We start from the raw sequence: 17,059 nt of genomic DNA on the forward strand, positions 1-17,059 counted from the left end.
CAAAATCAGGACCATATTTCAATATGTGCAGGTAAATCAATTGCTCCAAAGACCTATTTAATTCAACTAGTCGAATTAAACAGCTGTTTTTAACTAAGCTTCATGCCTCCTGGCTGAAGTGAATTTGATAGCCTTAAAAAAAAAATCCTGTGAATTGTGTAATTTTTTTTTTTCACTGCAGAGACTAGTTAACTATTGATATTTTACCTTCATGGATGCATTAGATGTATCATGTTACACTATAATAATAAAAATATGTCTGCTATAGGAATAATAGCAGACCCTGGTAAGTAGCAGCTGCTTGATGCACATGAACAATATCATCTTTCTCCCAGCTGAAAAGTCCAAATTCTTCATTAATTTCCCCCTATCAAGGTACTTCCATTATCACCGCAGAAGCTGTTCACTATCATTTTCTGTAAATATGGAATAGTTGGTCTCCTCTGGTCATGGAGAAGCCTGCCCTTGCCTAAGGCTACCCTCCCTCCAAAATTAAAAAAGAAAAAAATAAGTTATTACCTGATGTAGGAATGAGGGATTCCATAGTTATACCCTGAAACATGAGAGACTCTTTGCATAACGGGACTATCACAATCTCCCTGTATTGGAGAAAAGTGATTTGACGAAAAGAGTGAAGTGTTAGTTTCTTCTTGTAGGTAGGAATCAGCAGCTGTGGCATTCAGAATTCTTGTTTTTGTACAGTACTGGGAATCATCTGGTAGCAAATGCTCTAGTACTTTTAGGTAACTAGACTTCTGTTCACTTGCAGATAAATGTGATAAATCGCACAGTTCAAACTGATTGTGGCTGGTAGTTCTGTCTTTGTTGTCAGCAGGAGAATCAAAATGCAGTTGCCTTCGAGGGCCAGATCTAGATTTCTGAGGCTTGATGCACAGACTGCTTGTCTGTAGAGGATACTCTGGGCTACTGACTGCTTTATCTTCTTCCTGCATAATCTTAATGATTTTGATAAGTTGGAAGAGACGTTTGCGGTCATTCATGTCATGGACTCCCAATTTGGAGTAGTCCTTCATTGTAACATTGGCTAATTCATCTATTTTCTGAAGGCCAAGGGCAGTAAAATGAGGATAATACTGTGCTAGTTCAGCTTCACAAAGACATTCATATAACCAGGATGTCATTTTTGTGAATGGGTTTCTATAAACTCTGAAGAGAAAAAAAAAATTCATTCACTTGAAATATAGTATATGTAATACAATTATTCCTTTAAAAAATGAAAACAACAAAAGAAACATGCAGAAAAATCCATTCTAGCGTACCAGGTTTTCAATAAATATATTTTTCTTCTAAAATGATTAAACAGCATAGTGCATAAAGATGCTTATAATGCATTTGTAGTAAGAGATGTAATTTGTCCATCTGCTTAATAAAAAGAGACTTTCAATTGTGTATACACACAGGTACATGCACACACCCATAACACAAGTCACTTACTTATTTCTAGGGAGTTCCTTCCAACCTTGCAATGTCTACTTAACATATACCACAAACTACTAAAACCTTGTTCCCAACTGCTGATTGTTACAGGACTAATTTTAGATGTTCAAGTTAATGTCAAGGCATGTTGCACAACTGTTTCCCATGATTAATGAACAAAGGTTAAGAGCTCTTTCAGAATGGAAAGCAGAATTAAATAGTGGACCACAGAGGATCATAAATGAATATAACTCAGAGGAAATCACATTTGTGTTTGCTGAGTATTGGCAGACGTTAGTTGAATAAAGAGGTAAAAACATCATTAATTTAGAACCTACTAATTCAGGATTTCAGATTATTCTAAAAGGTAGCTGGTTGTAGATGTCTACCTATACAGAACATAAATAAAAGAATTCACCTAGGGGGACTTCCCTGCTGGCACAGTGGTTAAGACTGTGCTCCCAATGCAGGGGACCTGGGTTTGACCCCTGGTCAGGGAACTAGATCCCACAGGCATGCCGCAACTAAAAGTTTCGCATGCCACAACTAAGGAGCTCACCTGTCACAACCAAGACCCAGTGCAACCAAATTAATTAATTAATTAATTAATTTTAAAAAAAGAATTTACCTAGGAAATTAATACTATGGTCAAGATTTTAAATGGTTATACATTAAAATGCTTAAAAAAATTTAACACCAAGCTATTTAATTAAATACTAACAAATGATGTGGTAATAACACATAATCCTGGTCTATTATTAAAATCCTGGAGAACTCCCTGAGGAGTTAATCACTGTTAATCACTGTTAACAAACAGTTAATCACTGTTAATCAAGTTCAAGAGAATATTCAAAAGTAAGTAAACTACATTTTCTCTTCAAAATTTTTAAAAAATAATTCAGAGTTTTGGGGGGCTTCCCTGGTGGCGCAGTGGTTGAGAATCTGCCTGCCAATGCAGGGGAAACAGGTTTGAGCCCTGGTCCGGGAAGATCTCACATGCCGCGGAGCAACTAAGCCCATGTGCCACAACTACTGAGCCTGTACTCTAGAGCCTGCCAGCCACAACTACAGAAGCCTGCGCGCCTAGAGCCTGTGCTCTGCAACAAGAGAAGCCACCGCACCACAACGAAGAGTAGCCTCTGCTAGCCGCAACTAAAGAAAGCCCGCGCGCAGCAATGAAGACCCAATGCAGTAAAAATTAAATAAAAAAATAAATTTATTTTAAAAAAATAATAATAATTCAGAGTTTTCAAAATTCTATTAGTTAGTTCTTGGTAAAGCTTTTTTGTTTTTCATTTTAATTTATATTTTATCTTCACTCTAGGAGAACCAGAGAAAGAGGTCAGGGCCAGGTAAAAGTGATGATTAAAGGACCTTGTGTTGGGACTTCCCTGGTGGCACAGTGGGTAAGACTCCGCACTCCCACTGCAGCGGGCCCGGGTTCGATCCCTGGTCAAGGAACTAGATCCCACATGCCTGCCGCAACAAAGAGTTCGCATGCCACAACTAAGGAGTCCATGTGCTGCAACTAAGGAGCCCGCCTGCCACAACTAAGACCCCACGCAACCAAATAAATAAATAACTTTTTATTTTTTTTTAAAAAAGGACCCTGTGTAATAAACGTTGGAGGAAATGTTACTTAGGCTAAAGAAAAGGCCAAAGGGGCTAATAAGTAACACATTCTAAACTCATCCTGCCCTTTTCCATTTGTGGTAGATTAAAAAAAAAAAAAGTCACAAATTCTTTGCAGGTCCTTCCATCAAGAGATGGAATTTATTTCTCCTGTTGCATCTAGGCTGGCTTTGTGACATGTTTTGGCCAACAGAATGTGGTGGAAATGACACTATGTGACTTCCATGCCTAGTCCTCAAGAGCCCTTGCAGCTTCTACTGTTCTCTAGGGACTCTTCTGCGGTCATGTGAAGAAACCCAGCCAACAGCCGTATTCAAAGCCAGACATATTAGAGAAGCCATCTGAGACTATTTAGCCCCAGTGGCACCACCAGATGACTACAGCCATATGACGGTCCCAGGTGAGACCAGAACTGTGAGCAAATAAAACAGTAATTGTTTCAAGCCACTAAGTTTTGGGGTAGTTTACTGCACAGCAGTAGGTAACTGCAACACTGACAGCTTCTATGCCTTTCTAAATGCTGTATCTTTGCCTGAAATGTTCCCAACTCCCTCTGCCTACTAAAATGAGCCATGTCCATTCTTTCAAGAGGGTTCAATAGCTTCCCTTCACCCCCGTGAAGCCTTCTTTCTTATCTCAGCCTCTTCTACCATTTTACCACCAAGCACCCTACGCAGTAGTTACACCAGGCCACCAATCAATCCCTTTACTACAGTGTCTTCTACCGGGAATACCCGTCCTTCCTTGGAAAAACCCTATTTACATTTTTCTTCTGTGAGGCATGCCCTAGCAAGGGATAACTGGTATTTACTCTGTGTTTCAGTAATAACAATAATAGCAGCTGGTATGTACTGAGCATTTATTATGTACCAAGCACTGTTCTAAGCACTTTGTTAACCTCTAAACAATCCTATAAAATAGATACATGTGTGACCTTCAGCAAGTTACTTATTTAACATCTCTGAAACTCATTTTTCTCAACTGTAAAATGGAAATACAATAGTCCCCACAGTTTCTAGGGTTAGGATTCAATGATAAAATACTTGTAATAATGCAAGTATTAATCAGCAATAATGCCCAGTATGTACGTAGTACCCAATAAGTGTTGGTAGCTATCACTACTGAGATTGTTATTTCTATATTACTATTACTGTATTACTACTACTCACCCAGAACCTAGAAAAGAATAAGCCTTCAATGTTTTGGTGTGTTTTAAGTTATTTCTAAAAAGTTATATTCCCTACTTGGCTCAGCCTAACCCAGGGGAAGAGGTCAAGTGCTATGCAGACTTCTCAATTTCCACAGGCTGTACAAGATCCTGTATTTCACATACTTATTCCCTCAGCGACATACCCAACATTTCCCAATCCAACTCTGATAATCATGGGTTCTATTGCATCCCTTAATCAGTACCTTTAAGACCAACATATTTATATTGTGATGCTTGGATATCCCATAATATCATGGGAGGGGAAGATACCGGAGTTAGCAGTAATCTGGACATGTTGATTAAAGCAGCCAACAGCATGCTTCTACATAAACTGGCAGCATAGAACCTTTCTGAGCCCTATAGTTAGCCTATGTTCTTTTGTTTTAAAGTTGGATATGCTTCCTATATATAAAATAGATAACTAATAAGGACCTACTGTATAGCACAGGGAACTCTACTCAATACTCTGTAATGACCTATATGGGAAAAGAATCTAAAAAAGAGTGGATATATGTGTATGTATAACTGATTCACTTTGCTGTACAGTAGAAACTAACACAACATTGTAAATCAACTATACTCCAATAAAAATTTTTTTTTAATTAGATATGCTTCTTTGTACCACATTTCATTTCACAAAGGTCCAGCCCCTCTCTTCTTCTGGGATAATCATCAGAATCACTACAGGAACTTTAAAAAATATAGATACCTGAGTCCATCCCAGATCCACAAGAAAACAAAACAAAAAAACCCTCCCAGATCTTGAGGGGGAGCAGACATAAGAACACTGAAAAGGTTTCCCCAGGTGATTATGATTATACTGCATTGATATATCTATCAAAATTACAAATGCAAATACACTGACCCAGCAATTCCACTTCTAGGAACATATAGATATTACGTACAAGTACAAAATGACATAGGTACAAAATTATTCATTGTTGCACTTTATATAATAGCAAAGAAATGGAATAGAGACTGGTTAAATAAATTATGGTACTCCATTAAATGTAGCAACTACAAAGAATAAACTCTCAAAATTTTACTGAAGAAAAAGAAAGCTCTACAATATATTAAGCGACTAAAACAAGGTACAGAACAGTTTGTATAGTAAAGGTATCATTTGTCAAAGAGAAAGAGATAATTGATCTATAACAGATCTATATATTTGCTTATCAGGCATAAAATATCTTCGACAGGATGTACAAGAAGGTAATAATACTGGTGTGGGGGGACTAGTTGGTGGAGGGTAAGCATGGGAAGGAGACTACTGTATGCCAATAAATGTGGTAGTTATTATTACCTTTCCTATTGTTATTTCTATTTCACTGCTGTCTCCATCACCCAGAGCAGGACCTAGAAGAGCTGTTTTGTAAATTGTGAAACTATGTAACTATATTACTGATTTTAAAAAATATATTTTTAATTTTATCTACTTCCCTTCTTCCCAATCTCCCCAAATTGATCTGATACAACTACTTGTTACTATTTTGCTGATTTTCCCTCTAGCCTTTTTAAAAAATATATGGTTGATGTACAATATTATATTAGTTTCAAGTGTATGACATAATGATTTGACATTTGCATAAGTTATGAAATGATTACCATGATAAGTCCAGTAACCATCTATCCCCAAAGTTATTACAATATTATTGACCATATTCCTTACGCTGTATACTATATCCCCATGACTACTTTATTATATAACCAGAGGTCTGTATCTCTCAGTACCTTTCACCTATTTCGTCCACCTTCCCCCCCACCTCCCAGCCTTTTTTTTAAGTGCACTTTGTTTACATTGTATTTAACACTGTACTCATAACTATACTGAAATCTATTTTTAATTTAAGCATTTTCATACCTGTTTGTTATAGCCATTAAAAACAATCCACACTATTATAATGTTTGCTGAATAGATGAATTACCCCAGGGAGATGTGATTTCTCTCTTCCAACTATAGTGTTTTAATTGTAAAACTTACAGGGTATTTATTACAGACTCATATTTTTTATATTTTAATTTATTGCCAGCCTTGTTCCAGAGATGATAAGGTGGCTCTGCCTTATACTATAGTAAGAATTCTTAAAGAGAAAAGGAACACAATCCCACCCAGCCTAGCACTGTACTAGCAACAAATATTTGTCAAATGAACAGAATCTGCTTAGATAGGACACATCACAAAAGCTTCTACCATTTCTACTTTTTACCTAAGGCAACTAAATGATTAAAAGACTCCATTAAGGGACTTCCGTGGCGGTCCAGTGGTTAAGACTTCACCTTCCAATGCAAGGGGTGCGGGTTCGATCCCTGCTCGGGGAGCTAAGATCCCACATGCCTCATGGCCAAAAAACCAAAACATAAAACAGAAGCAATATTGTAACAAATTCAATAAAGACTTTAAAAATGGTCCACATCAAAAAAAGAAGACTCCATTAAGCCTGCTTATGTGGCTATGGAGCCATTTTTTCTGTTTCCTAACTCTCTACAAGACCCATCACCCAAGGTAATGGACACAATCTCAGGGTCCTTACAACCAAGAAGAGCCTAATATATACAATGTCTTTACCAATATCACCCTGAATACTTCATATAGGTCAAAGAAACATTTTATATAGAGATTTCCCTTGTGGTGCAGTAGTTAAGAATCCGCCTGCCAATGCAGGGGACATGGGTTCGATCCCTGGTCTGGGAAGATCCCACATGCTGTGGAGCAACAAAGCCCGTGTGTCCTAGAGCCCGCGTGCCGCAACTACTGAGCCCACATGCTGCAACTACTGAAGCCAGCATGCCTACAGCCCATGCTCCACAACAGGAGAAGCCACCGCAACAAGAAGTCCTCACACCACAAGCTCGCCGCAACTAGAGAAAGCCCACGCACAGCAACAAAGACCCAACACAGCCAAAAATAAATAAATAAAAATAAATAAATGCCCTGTTTAAAAAAAAAAAAAGAAACGTTTTATATAACAAGGCTAATCCCATTATTTCAGCTTATGGTCATACTACCTTGATGATCTGATGAAACTAAAATTTACTAAGTTTTATTTTATGCCAAGCACTATGCTTAAGTACTTTACATAAACTATTTTATTTAGTCTGGTTATACCAGAATTCTATTTTAAAAACCCTGTTGGGGCTTCCCTGGTGGCACAGTGGTTAAGTGTCCTGTTTTGTGTTGGCTTAACCTGACAATCCTATATTAGAATCAAGTTCCGCATTTGGGGTAAAAATACTTCATAGGTGTTATCATGTGCTTCATAATACATCACATCAGAATACATACAAATGTCTGCAAATTGCAGACTGATTTCCTTCATTGTAAAGTTCTCTCATCAACCAATCAATCCAATGGTTTCATCCTCTGTTGATCGCTACCTGCCTCAATCGCTACCTGGGGTTGCAAAATGGTGATTTTCTGAATCTATCATTCTTTGTGGAATTTTCCTATAAAGAAAAACTTTCTGTCAACAACTAGGGCTATTTGATTATCCAAAGTAGAGTTTGCACATGAAGGCAGGCATAAAAGTATTCTTTCTTTTAATTTCTAATTTTCAGAGTTAAGTAGTAGTAGTGCCCTAGTTATTTTGGATGGTGTCCAATGAGTTCTTTTGGGGTTTTGCTTTTGCTTTTTTTTGAGGGGGCGAGGCAGGTTCAAATTCATTATTAACTCATGGGTTTTATATATTTCATGTGTTTCTATCAATTACCTTAGTCTTTGAGAGCTTCATCTTGTATATTTCCTGGCCAAAACCTAAAATCAGCTTTCTTCCAAGAAACACATATCTCTGTTTTAGAAGTAGTTGCCCTTTGTCCCACATCCAGCTAAAGGTTACGTATTCCTGGCAAGTCTTAAGCAGAGAGGGCCTGGGCATTAGGGAAAGAGGGGATAGAATAAGCACAACCACACCAGCCCTTCTCTTCCCTTTGGAGATCAGGAATAACGCTATACAGCCACAAGTAGCTAATCCAGGAAAGTCACTACTCACTTCATATTTGAGTTACTGAATAGTCTTTCTAGATCAAGTTCTGACTTCAGTGTCAACCCCAAACAATTAGTTGTGGCTTCTGGGAGGCCTTATTAAGAAGGACATTGAGGCATTTACAATCATTAATAGAATACAGGATGAGAATTTGGGGGGCTGGGGAGGGCAAGTCATTTCCATTTTATTTCTTGCAGTCCTGCTTACATACTGGAGTTAAGAATTTACCATTGACATCTTTGTCGCACTGTGACTATGAGGATGTCAATAGAGTTCCTCAACATAAAGGTGATAGGATATAATAACCACTAAGAAGTGGAATGACCGGACAATGGAATATAGATAAAAATTTTTAGTAAATTAAGTATTTCAAATATTTTAAGAAATCTGTCTGATTTCAAATGTCCCCTACTATTACTAGTTCACAAAAATTCAGATAAAAATGACAAAGGGGTAAAGGAAGAGTTAGAGGTCAAGATGGATGATTGTTGATTTTGTTTAGTGTTGGAGAATTCCTATTACATTAGGTATAACTTTACTGGGTAACCTAGAGCAGAAAGGGTAAATACAAAGCCTACAAATACACAACACAAATACCAATCCGTGCTGCTTCTCTCCCCTCCTGTACAAATGGTAAATAATCCAAATCTATTTCAATTTTTTCTTTCTTTCTTTCTTTTTGGCCGCGCCACATAGCATGCGGGATCTTAGTTCCCTGACCAGGGATGGAACCCATGTCCCCTGCAGTGGAAACGCTAAGTCCTAACCACTGGACCGCCAGGGAATTCCCTCAATTCTTTCTTATTAAGCCCTGAAATAGCTTCAAGATCCCCTTTTGGATGTGTGTGCACAATAGGGTACAAATCCATGCATTCTGACAGTTGAATACACCTGTGAAACCACCACCACAATTAAAATACAGAATATTTCCATCATCCTCAAAAGATTCCTCACGCCTCTTTGCATTCCATCCTTCCCTCTGCCCCTGGCCCTAGGCAACCACTGATCTGTATGATGTTTCTGCCATTATATATAAGTTTGCTTTTCTAAAAGTTTATATAAATGGAATTATACAATATATTCTTTTTTGTATCTGGGTTCTTTTACTTAGCATAATGATTATGAGATTCATCCATAATGCACATATCACGCCCTCATTTTACTTAGGAGGAGAAAGACTGCAATGAATCAGTGAGTTGCCTGCCCAAGGTAACACAGCTCTCAAGTGACAGTTCTAAGATTCAAACTTAGGTCTTCTCATGGCTAGTCCCATGTTCTTTGCACTATTCCATGCTGCTTCCTTCAAAAGTAGCTGCAAAGACAGCTCCTTGCCAGCCCCCCTAACAGGCCCTCTATCTACCCTGCTCAACAGAGTGGCTGTCTCCTGCAGATCTGTGCTGCAGCATGGAATCTTTCACAGCTGCCAGCACCTGGAAAATGCCCTGCCAATCAGTAAAATCCAATGGAGTCCAGATGGGCAGGTTTTTACATGTAGGGCCCACTCACATTCAATGCCACCAGTATGCAGAGTGCTCCTTTGTGACAAACCCAGAGACTGCTAGGTCTCAGCTGTTGGGGTAACAATCAGAAATAGAGTCTTGGAAGAAATCCAGTTGGCAGAAATTCAAACTTTCTTATCCTGGTGGCAGAGAAGATAAACTGGAAGGGGAATACATGCAACTTTATACATAATTAAGGAAGTTTATTCACATTCCAGGATGTGGATAAGATCCAACTATTTAACATGTCCCCTCAAATTTTCCATTCATCTACCTAAAGTATGTAACTCTACCCACCTAAACTGCCTGAACCTGAATTTGGAATCAGATAACTCTCAGTTATTTAGCTGTGTAACCTTGGACAAAGTCACTTAGTTTCTCTGAGTTTTATTTCCCTCTCTCAAAGGATGTGATAAAATTATTTATGTAAAACTAATTTGAAAATTGTAAAGTACTCCATAATGGAGCTATGCTCTCTTATTCGGCACTGGATCACTGTGCCTGGCATGTAGGAAGTGTTGACTTATTAGAAACAAATAGATAAAACATATTAAAAACTTTTAACACAATTAAAAGATGGTTTCTATTATTCAATTGATGAAAAGCTGAATACATAACAGAATCTAAAGGTAAGAAATTAGACATACTGAAGTAGATGTACTACACTTGCAAAATATACTAATTAATTAATAGTAATGCTATGTGTAGGCTTCTACTAATGTAATACTGTTTCATCGATGACAATTGTACAAATACTTTTCTCTCCTTCATTGCCATAAATAGTTGACATAAGTGCCTGCTTACTATGTATAATATGGAAACATTAGATGATGCTACGTATCAAAAGACCAATACTTGATACAAATATAAGTCATGTGTATGTGTGGTCACTTTAATTGATTTTCTTTTAATCAATTTTACTGAGGTATAATTTATGTATAACAAACTAGACCCATTTTAAGTGTACAGTTCCATAAGTTTTGACAAATATATACCCATGTAACCACCACATTAATCAAAATACAATCAAGACAGTCCCATCAGAAAAGTTCCTAAGGCCCCTTGGCAATCAATCCTCTCCTCCACCTTTGGTCCCAGGTAATCTTTGACTTGCTTTCTGTCACTATAGATGAGTTGTATTTTCTACAATTTGTCGTAAAATAAAATCATATAGTGTCATTGTTAGTTTAAATCTATTTAACATTTACTGACTGAAAATTTTGTGATTTTCCTTTCTTAGGCCTTTGGAAAAAAGTTAAAATGATCATACTATTTACCATAGCTCTTTTTTCACTGACCTAAATGACATCTGCTAATAAAGGAAAAAAGTTCTTAAATCAGTCTAATTTGAGAAAAACAAGTAGTGAAACAAATTTGAAGAAAATAGCATAATCTACTGTCGCGTATAATTGTCAAGATTATTCAATATCTCTAATAAAGGTTTTTGATCACTATAAAAGTAGAAAACCTAAATCTAAGGTCTATGTATTCCTTGCCAATCAGAAAAACGGGGGAAAATGGCCCAAGTTCTAAGCATCCAAGCTATTTTTAGTTTCTCAAATTTATGTGACATTCCCAAAATTTCAATTATCAAAGAGGAAAAGGAAAAAAAGGGTCAATAAATCCCTCAAGGACATCATTAAACTTTAATAACTTTACTGAGATATAATTCACATACCATAAAACTCACCCATTTAAAGTGTACAATTCAATAGTTTTTAGTATATTCACAAGGTTGTGCAACCATCACCACAATCCAATTTTAGAACACTTTTATCACTCCAAAAAGAAACATTGTACCATTAAATTTTAGATGTTACACTAGCACCTAACAGAGAAAAGCGCTTTTCCTAAAACATTCACTTCTATAATTATCAAAAATAAAATTAACCATGGAAGAAACTGAGAAAATGTATTGAAGTTTTCTGGGGAAATTTGAGCTGTGGTCAAGAGCTATTAAGAATGCACAGGCTGAGTTATTTTTTACACTCTTCTAGCACAGAATGAAAATTTCAAGAGCTTCAGTTGAATAAATTAGAAGGGCATACCAAACATGTTCTAGGTGGGTGTGATGGCCATAGTTTTCAAGAAGTAATTCAGTATAAGTCTAATAATGCATAAACCAAAGCCAATCTCATTCTATTAAGAATCTTAGGAACTCTACCCTTATTTTAAAGAAAATAAACCAGCCTGTTTAAAAAAAGAAAAAAAGTCTGACTCGTTTGTACATGGATTTCATAGTATCAAATCATCTTTGTTATTTTTATAATGGTTAATTAAATAATTCCTCTTTAAAGGTGTATTTATTTTTGTTACAAAGAATACAATGAAGAGGAAAGTAAAATGTGGCTTTGGATAACATTTATAGTAGAAAAAAACAAAAGTTGAAAGCATCTGTGTGTCACAGCCTTTTTAAAAGAAAAATATTCAAAGTTATTTCAGAAATAATTCATGTTCCCAAGTTTAAAAAAATCCTCTCCGTTCAACAATAAAATTTCAAATTATTTATGCTGAGCAACCCTGGAACAACTAGAAGTTCACAAATGCCAGAAATAACCTGATCATTTGTGAGGTAATTAAAGAAAACCACACAGTAAACAGAACTTAAATGTAATTAATCTTAGATCAAACCTGACAAATAAAACTTACAAAGTTCTTTAAATGACCATTAAATTTTAAAATAAATATTTCTGCATGGAAAAGCATTTAAAAGGCACTTTTAACAAGTTATTTATAATGTAGCTGTAAAAGTGTAATATTTATTTCTAAATATGATTCTATTATGTTAGAGGAAAAGTTCTTAATGAAATGGCAGAGAACATATGGTTGTCTAGAAAGAAAATAAGGGGCAGTGAGGCAGGTTATCTTCACTAAGGGGAAAAAGGTGTGGAAGGAGAGAATACAATAAATTAGAGAAGGCAGAGAGTTATGGAGAACTCTCAGAGTAAAGGATCATGGGGCTAAATCAGAAACACTGAAAAACAGTTTGGCATTATCTTACCAAGTTGAGTGTTCATACAGCATACAACCAAGCAACTCAACTCCTAGGTATATACCTCAGAAAAACTTCTGCATGTGTACTTCAGGAGGCACATACAAAAAAGTTCACAGCAGCACTGTTCACAAGAGCCAAAAACAAAATAACCTAATGTCCATTGGCTGAAGAACAGATAAATAAATTTGGGTATATTCATACAATGGAACATCATACAATAGTGATAAAAGGACAAACTACACTAAACAATTTATCAATCTCAGAAACATCATGAGGAAAAAACAAATCCCAGGAAACTACGTTCCTTTGCATAAGGTTCAAAAGCAAGCAAATCCAGTGTATTATTTAGGCATCTAAATACAAAATGAAGGATAATGGTTATCTCTGATGGAAGAGCAAGAAAATGGTGAACAGGAAAAGAATACAGGGATATTATCTGCTAGGTCTTGGGTATTTATTCATTTTGTATTGTGCTTTATAACTTACATATATGTTTCACACATACCCTTTGGAATGTACCACATAATATTTAGGTAACATAAAGGGAAAAAAAAAAGAAAAGAATCCTACAGCTAGCCGGGTCAATAGAGATTGTCTAGTCTATAGCTGATCTAGTCTATATTAGGGCCATGAAGGATTCCTTCATACCTTGTAGTTTGGCTTGCATAGTGTTTAAAATTTTTAAAAATTAGTTGCAATATTTAAAAAGCAGGAACAGTTAAAAATATCCAGTTTCTGCTTTTCTTGAAAATTAAAGATACAGTTACATTGGGCCTACAATAAGATAAAGCAACAATGGATCACAATTGAGTTATGGCTGCTCTCTTTAGAAGAGCATATACTATCCATACGCCATGGTCCCCTGCTCCCGGTTCCCTTATACCCACCAACTTTATTTATTTACTTTAATTGGTTAGCCCTGTGGGCATCAGAGTTTGAGAACTAGGATCTGATCCAACACCTTCATTTTATGTGGTAACTGAGGCTCTGAATGATTAAGTGACTTGCCTAAGGTTACACAGCTTTGATACGCTAAACCTCAGTGGCCTTTTCGAACACCTTACTATTTTCCACTTTCTACTTGCTCAATTATACATGTTTTAAATGAATATACTGTTCCTGAAAGCAAGGGACTACACGGGAAGGTCAGCAGGCCTTAGAACATATTATACGCTCTCATTAATACAGAGGTAGTATGAAATACAAGGACCAAAATAGCTTCTGATTGCCAAGAAATATTTCTTCAACTGAGTTCCCCTAAACTGTGACAATGACCACTTAAAAAAATAGGGCTGCCCTGGTGGCGCAGTGGTTGAGAATCTGCCTGCCAATGCAGGGGACACGGGTTCGAGCCCTGGTCTGGGAAGATCCCACATGCCGCGGAGCAACTAGGCCCGTGAGCCACAACTACTGAGCCTGTGCGTCTGGAGCCTGTGCTCCGCAAAAAGAGAGGCCGCGATAGTGAGAGGCCTGCGCACCGCGATGAAGAGTGGCCCCCACTCTCCGCAACTAGAGAAAGCCCTCGCACAGAAATGAAGACCCAACACAGCCAAAAATAAATAAATTAATTAATTAATTAAAAAATATATATATAACAACTTGAGATATAGTTCACATACCACAGAATTCACCCATTTAAAGTGAATTCAATGTCTTTTAATACATTTACATACTAAACCCCCAACCCATCCAGCCCTAGGCAACCACTAATAATGATCACTTTTTTAAAAAGTCACCGAACCCACTGCATTAGTAACAGACACAATACAAACCCAACATTCTCAATGAATTTGCATTAAGATGTTCGTGTACCCCACATTAGGCATAAGATCCCTAATTAAGAACACAAGAAATGCAATATTATCAGTGGGAGATTAAAATGTAGATAATACAGTATACACTTTTCCTCCAACAAGGGAATTAAGTTATTTCAAACTCTAGGGATTATTCTATCTATAGACCGCTGGTCTTAAAAGAAGACAAGGGATACTAGACAGCTGCTTAAAACAACAGCTGCAAAGAATGAGAATATATGATATCTAATGTAATTCTTAAGGCTGGATGTGAATTTGGGGATACAAATCATGTGTTATACCCAAAAGTACTTTTTGAAAGATTGTTTCTTTTTGTAACTGAAAAACAAGCTTCAACTTTGTTTATGGTTAAGTAGCTAATGCTTTGCAATTACTGCAATTCCTTTCAAGAGCCCCACTATGACATTTAAAAATTTCTAAGTCTGGTGCAAAACATGGGAGCAATCACCTAAAAATAAGCATAACAAAGTTGCTGAACCCAGTTATCTTAAAACAGTTCAAATATTACCTCTCTAAATATAGAGGTTTAATTTTGAAAGAATTCCCAGGAACAGGTGATAACCAATATTGGGTTTAAACTCAGTGTTTTATTTTTTAAATCTTGATCTAATCCAATTGCAGAAGTTGTCATTTTCAGATTTTTTGCCATTTTGCAGTTATAAAATACTTTCAACAAAATATATCTCACATGTTTAATTGGAAAAATAACGATTACAATCAGTTTTTATAAATTACTAAGATGACAGAGATGCTTTTACTCAGGGTTACATCCTCTTGGGAACCGTTGTCACAATGGCACCAGAAATTACTTCTAAAGGAGTGATGCTGAGAAAGCAAAGAACGATTAAAACAACAATTCCATTCACTGGGATCTAAATTATTAATACATAATTAATTATGCTACCTGATTAATCTTCCAACACTTTTTGTGAGAGATGGACGTTGTCATCACCTCACTTTATGAAGAAACAAAGGCATAGATAATTTATTAAAAACAACTATATGAATTTGTTTTTGAAAGTGATTAGATATCTATTTGTTGGCTACATAATTCTATACCACTAGTTTTAACCAATCAAATCTCAGCATAAGCAGGTAATTTAAAAGACTATAATAGACACAGTACTGCTCCTCATTGCTTGTGAAATCTCAGCTAGTCTTTTTGGCCTGGATATTGTGCAATGTTATTAACTGAGTACTTTCAGAATTCCAGTGTAACTTTAGTTCACCTCACAATAAAACTAACAATCTTACAGATGTCTTGCAGCAAAAACATGCAGGTATCACTATCAAAATGTCCCCATGATTGAGCATCTGAACTACTTGTCAATAACCAAACTCATTAACTCCCCACAAAATCTGTTCCTCCATCTCTTCGTTCCTTGGGGAAGTAAGGGTTGGGGTAGGATAAGTGACAAAATACCATCTATCCAGTCATTCAGAGCTAAACTGGGAAGCATCCTTAGACTCCTCCTTCTCCTTTAATCCCACATCTGATCAACAGGTCCAGTCAATTTAATCTCCTAAATATCTGTCAGATTTCCCCTTTGCTATCCTCATTCCTACTACCACAGCCCTGGTGGTTCAGCCTCAGATGGTGGTTCACCTAGATCATTACATGTCTCTTAACCGCTCTCCCTGCCTCCAGTTTTGCCCCCTCCAAACCATCCTCTACACTACAGAACCAGATCATTGTTCTGAAAGCACAGTTATGACCATGCTGCTCCCTTATTTAAAACCTTTCAGTGGCATCCTGTCACCTATCTAAAGGACAAAGTCCAAGCTCCTTAGCATGTCCTACAAAGCCTTCTACAGTCTAGCCCATTCCTCTCTCTCCCACCTACTCTTCAGTTTAGTCAGCTTCTTAGACTGTTATCTCTGTGCATTTATTCACATTGTGCTCTTAAATGGTCTTCTCCAACTCTCATCAAACCTCACTTTACCTGTCTACCTCTTACCCATTGATTAAAACACAAATGAGTTCTTTCCTGGTCTCCCCAGATGTGGTTGGATTTCCCTTCTATGTTCATATCATACCTTTTGCATATCTCTATCATTGCAGTTACATTCTGTAATAATTATCTATGAGTATGTCTATTTCCTCCACTAGAATATGATCTTGTGGTCAAGGAATGTGTCTTATTGATCTTTTTATCTCTGGAATCTAAAACAATGTCTGGGAATAATAAACATTCAATAATTATTTAACGAATAAATATCCCTACACTATTTTTAGAACTATACAAAAGCATTTGATACCATTTGCAGTCATAGGTGATAGAAACTTTTGTATCAGGGTAGTTTGATTACTCAAGAAAACTAAAGCAGAGCTGGTGGTGCCCTGACTCACTGCCCCTGAGCAAGAAAATGAAAGAAGTTTCTATCACTCAAACGAATTGCTATGGACACAGCTATGGTCACAGTTACAACAAAAAGCTTTCATCCAGTCATTCAAGAAATAGCTTGAGGGACTTTTATGAGCTGGGCCCTTT

The 17,059-nt window shown here is 36.7% G+C and overlaps 1 protein-coding gene across 6 annotated transcripts in view; it reads right to left on the reverse strand.

Moving 5' to 3' along the window:
- Positions 1-17,059, reverse strand: part of KIF24 (kinesin family member 24) — a 63,321-nt gene that overhangs the window by 43,715 nt on the left and 2,547 nt on the right. For 2 of the 6 annotated variants that reach the window (XM_082467508.1, XM_082467507.1), the window contains exon 1: positions 520-14,471. The exons of 1 other annotated variant lie outside the window; for it this stretch is intronic. In XM_082467508.1, coding sequence (XP_082323634.1) covers positions 520-1,190 — 671 coding nt within the window. In that variant the 5' untranslated portion in view covers positions 1,191-14,471. Of the gene's footprint in view, positions 1-519; positions 14,472-17,059 lie in introns of those variants that run through there. 3 more of the 6 variants (XM_082467509.1, XM_082467510.1, XM_082467511.1) reach the window with 3 other exon arrangements.

The sequence above is a fragment of the Balaenoptera physalus genome, assembly GCF_965194825.1.
Source record: "Balaenoptera physalus genome assembly, chromosome: 7".
In the NCBI taxonomy this organism is placed as follows: domain Eukaryota; kingdom Metazoa; phylum Chordata; class Mammalia; order Artiodactyla; family Balaenopteridae; genus Balaenoptera; species Balaenoptera physalus.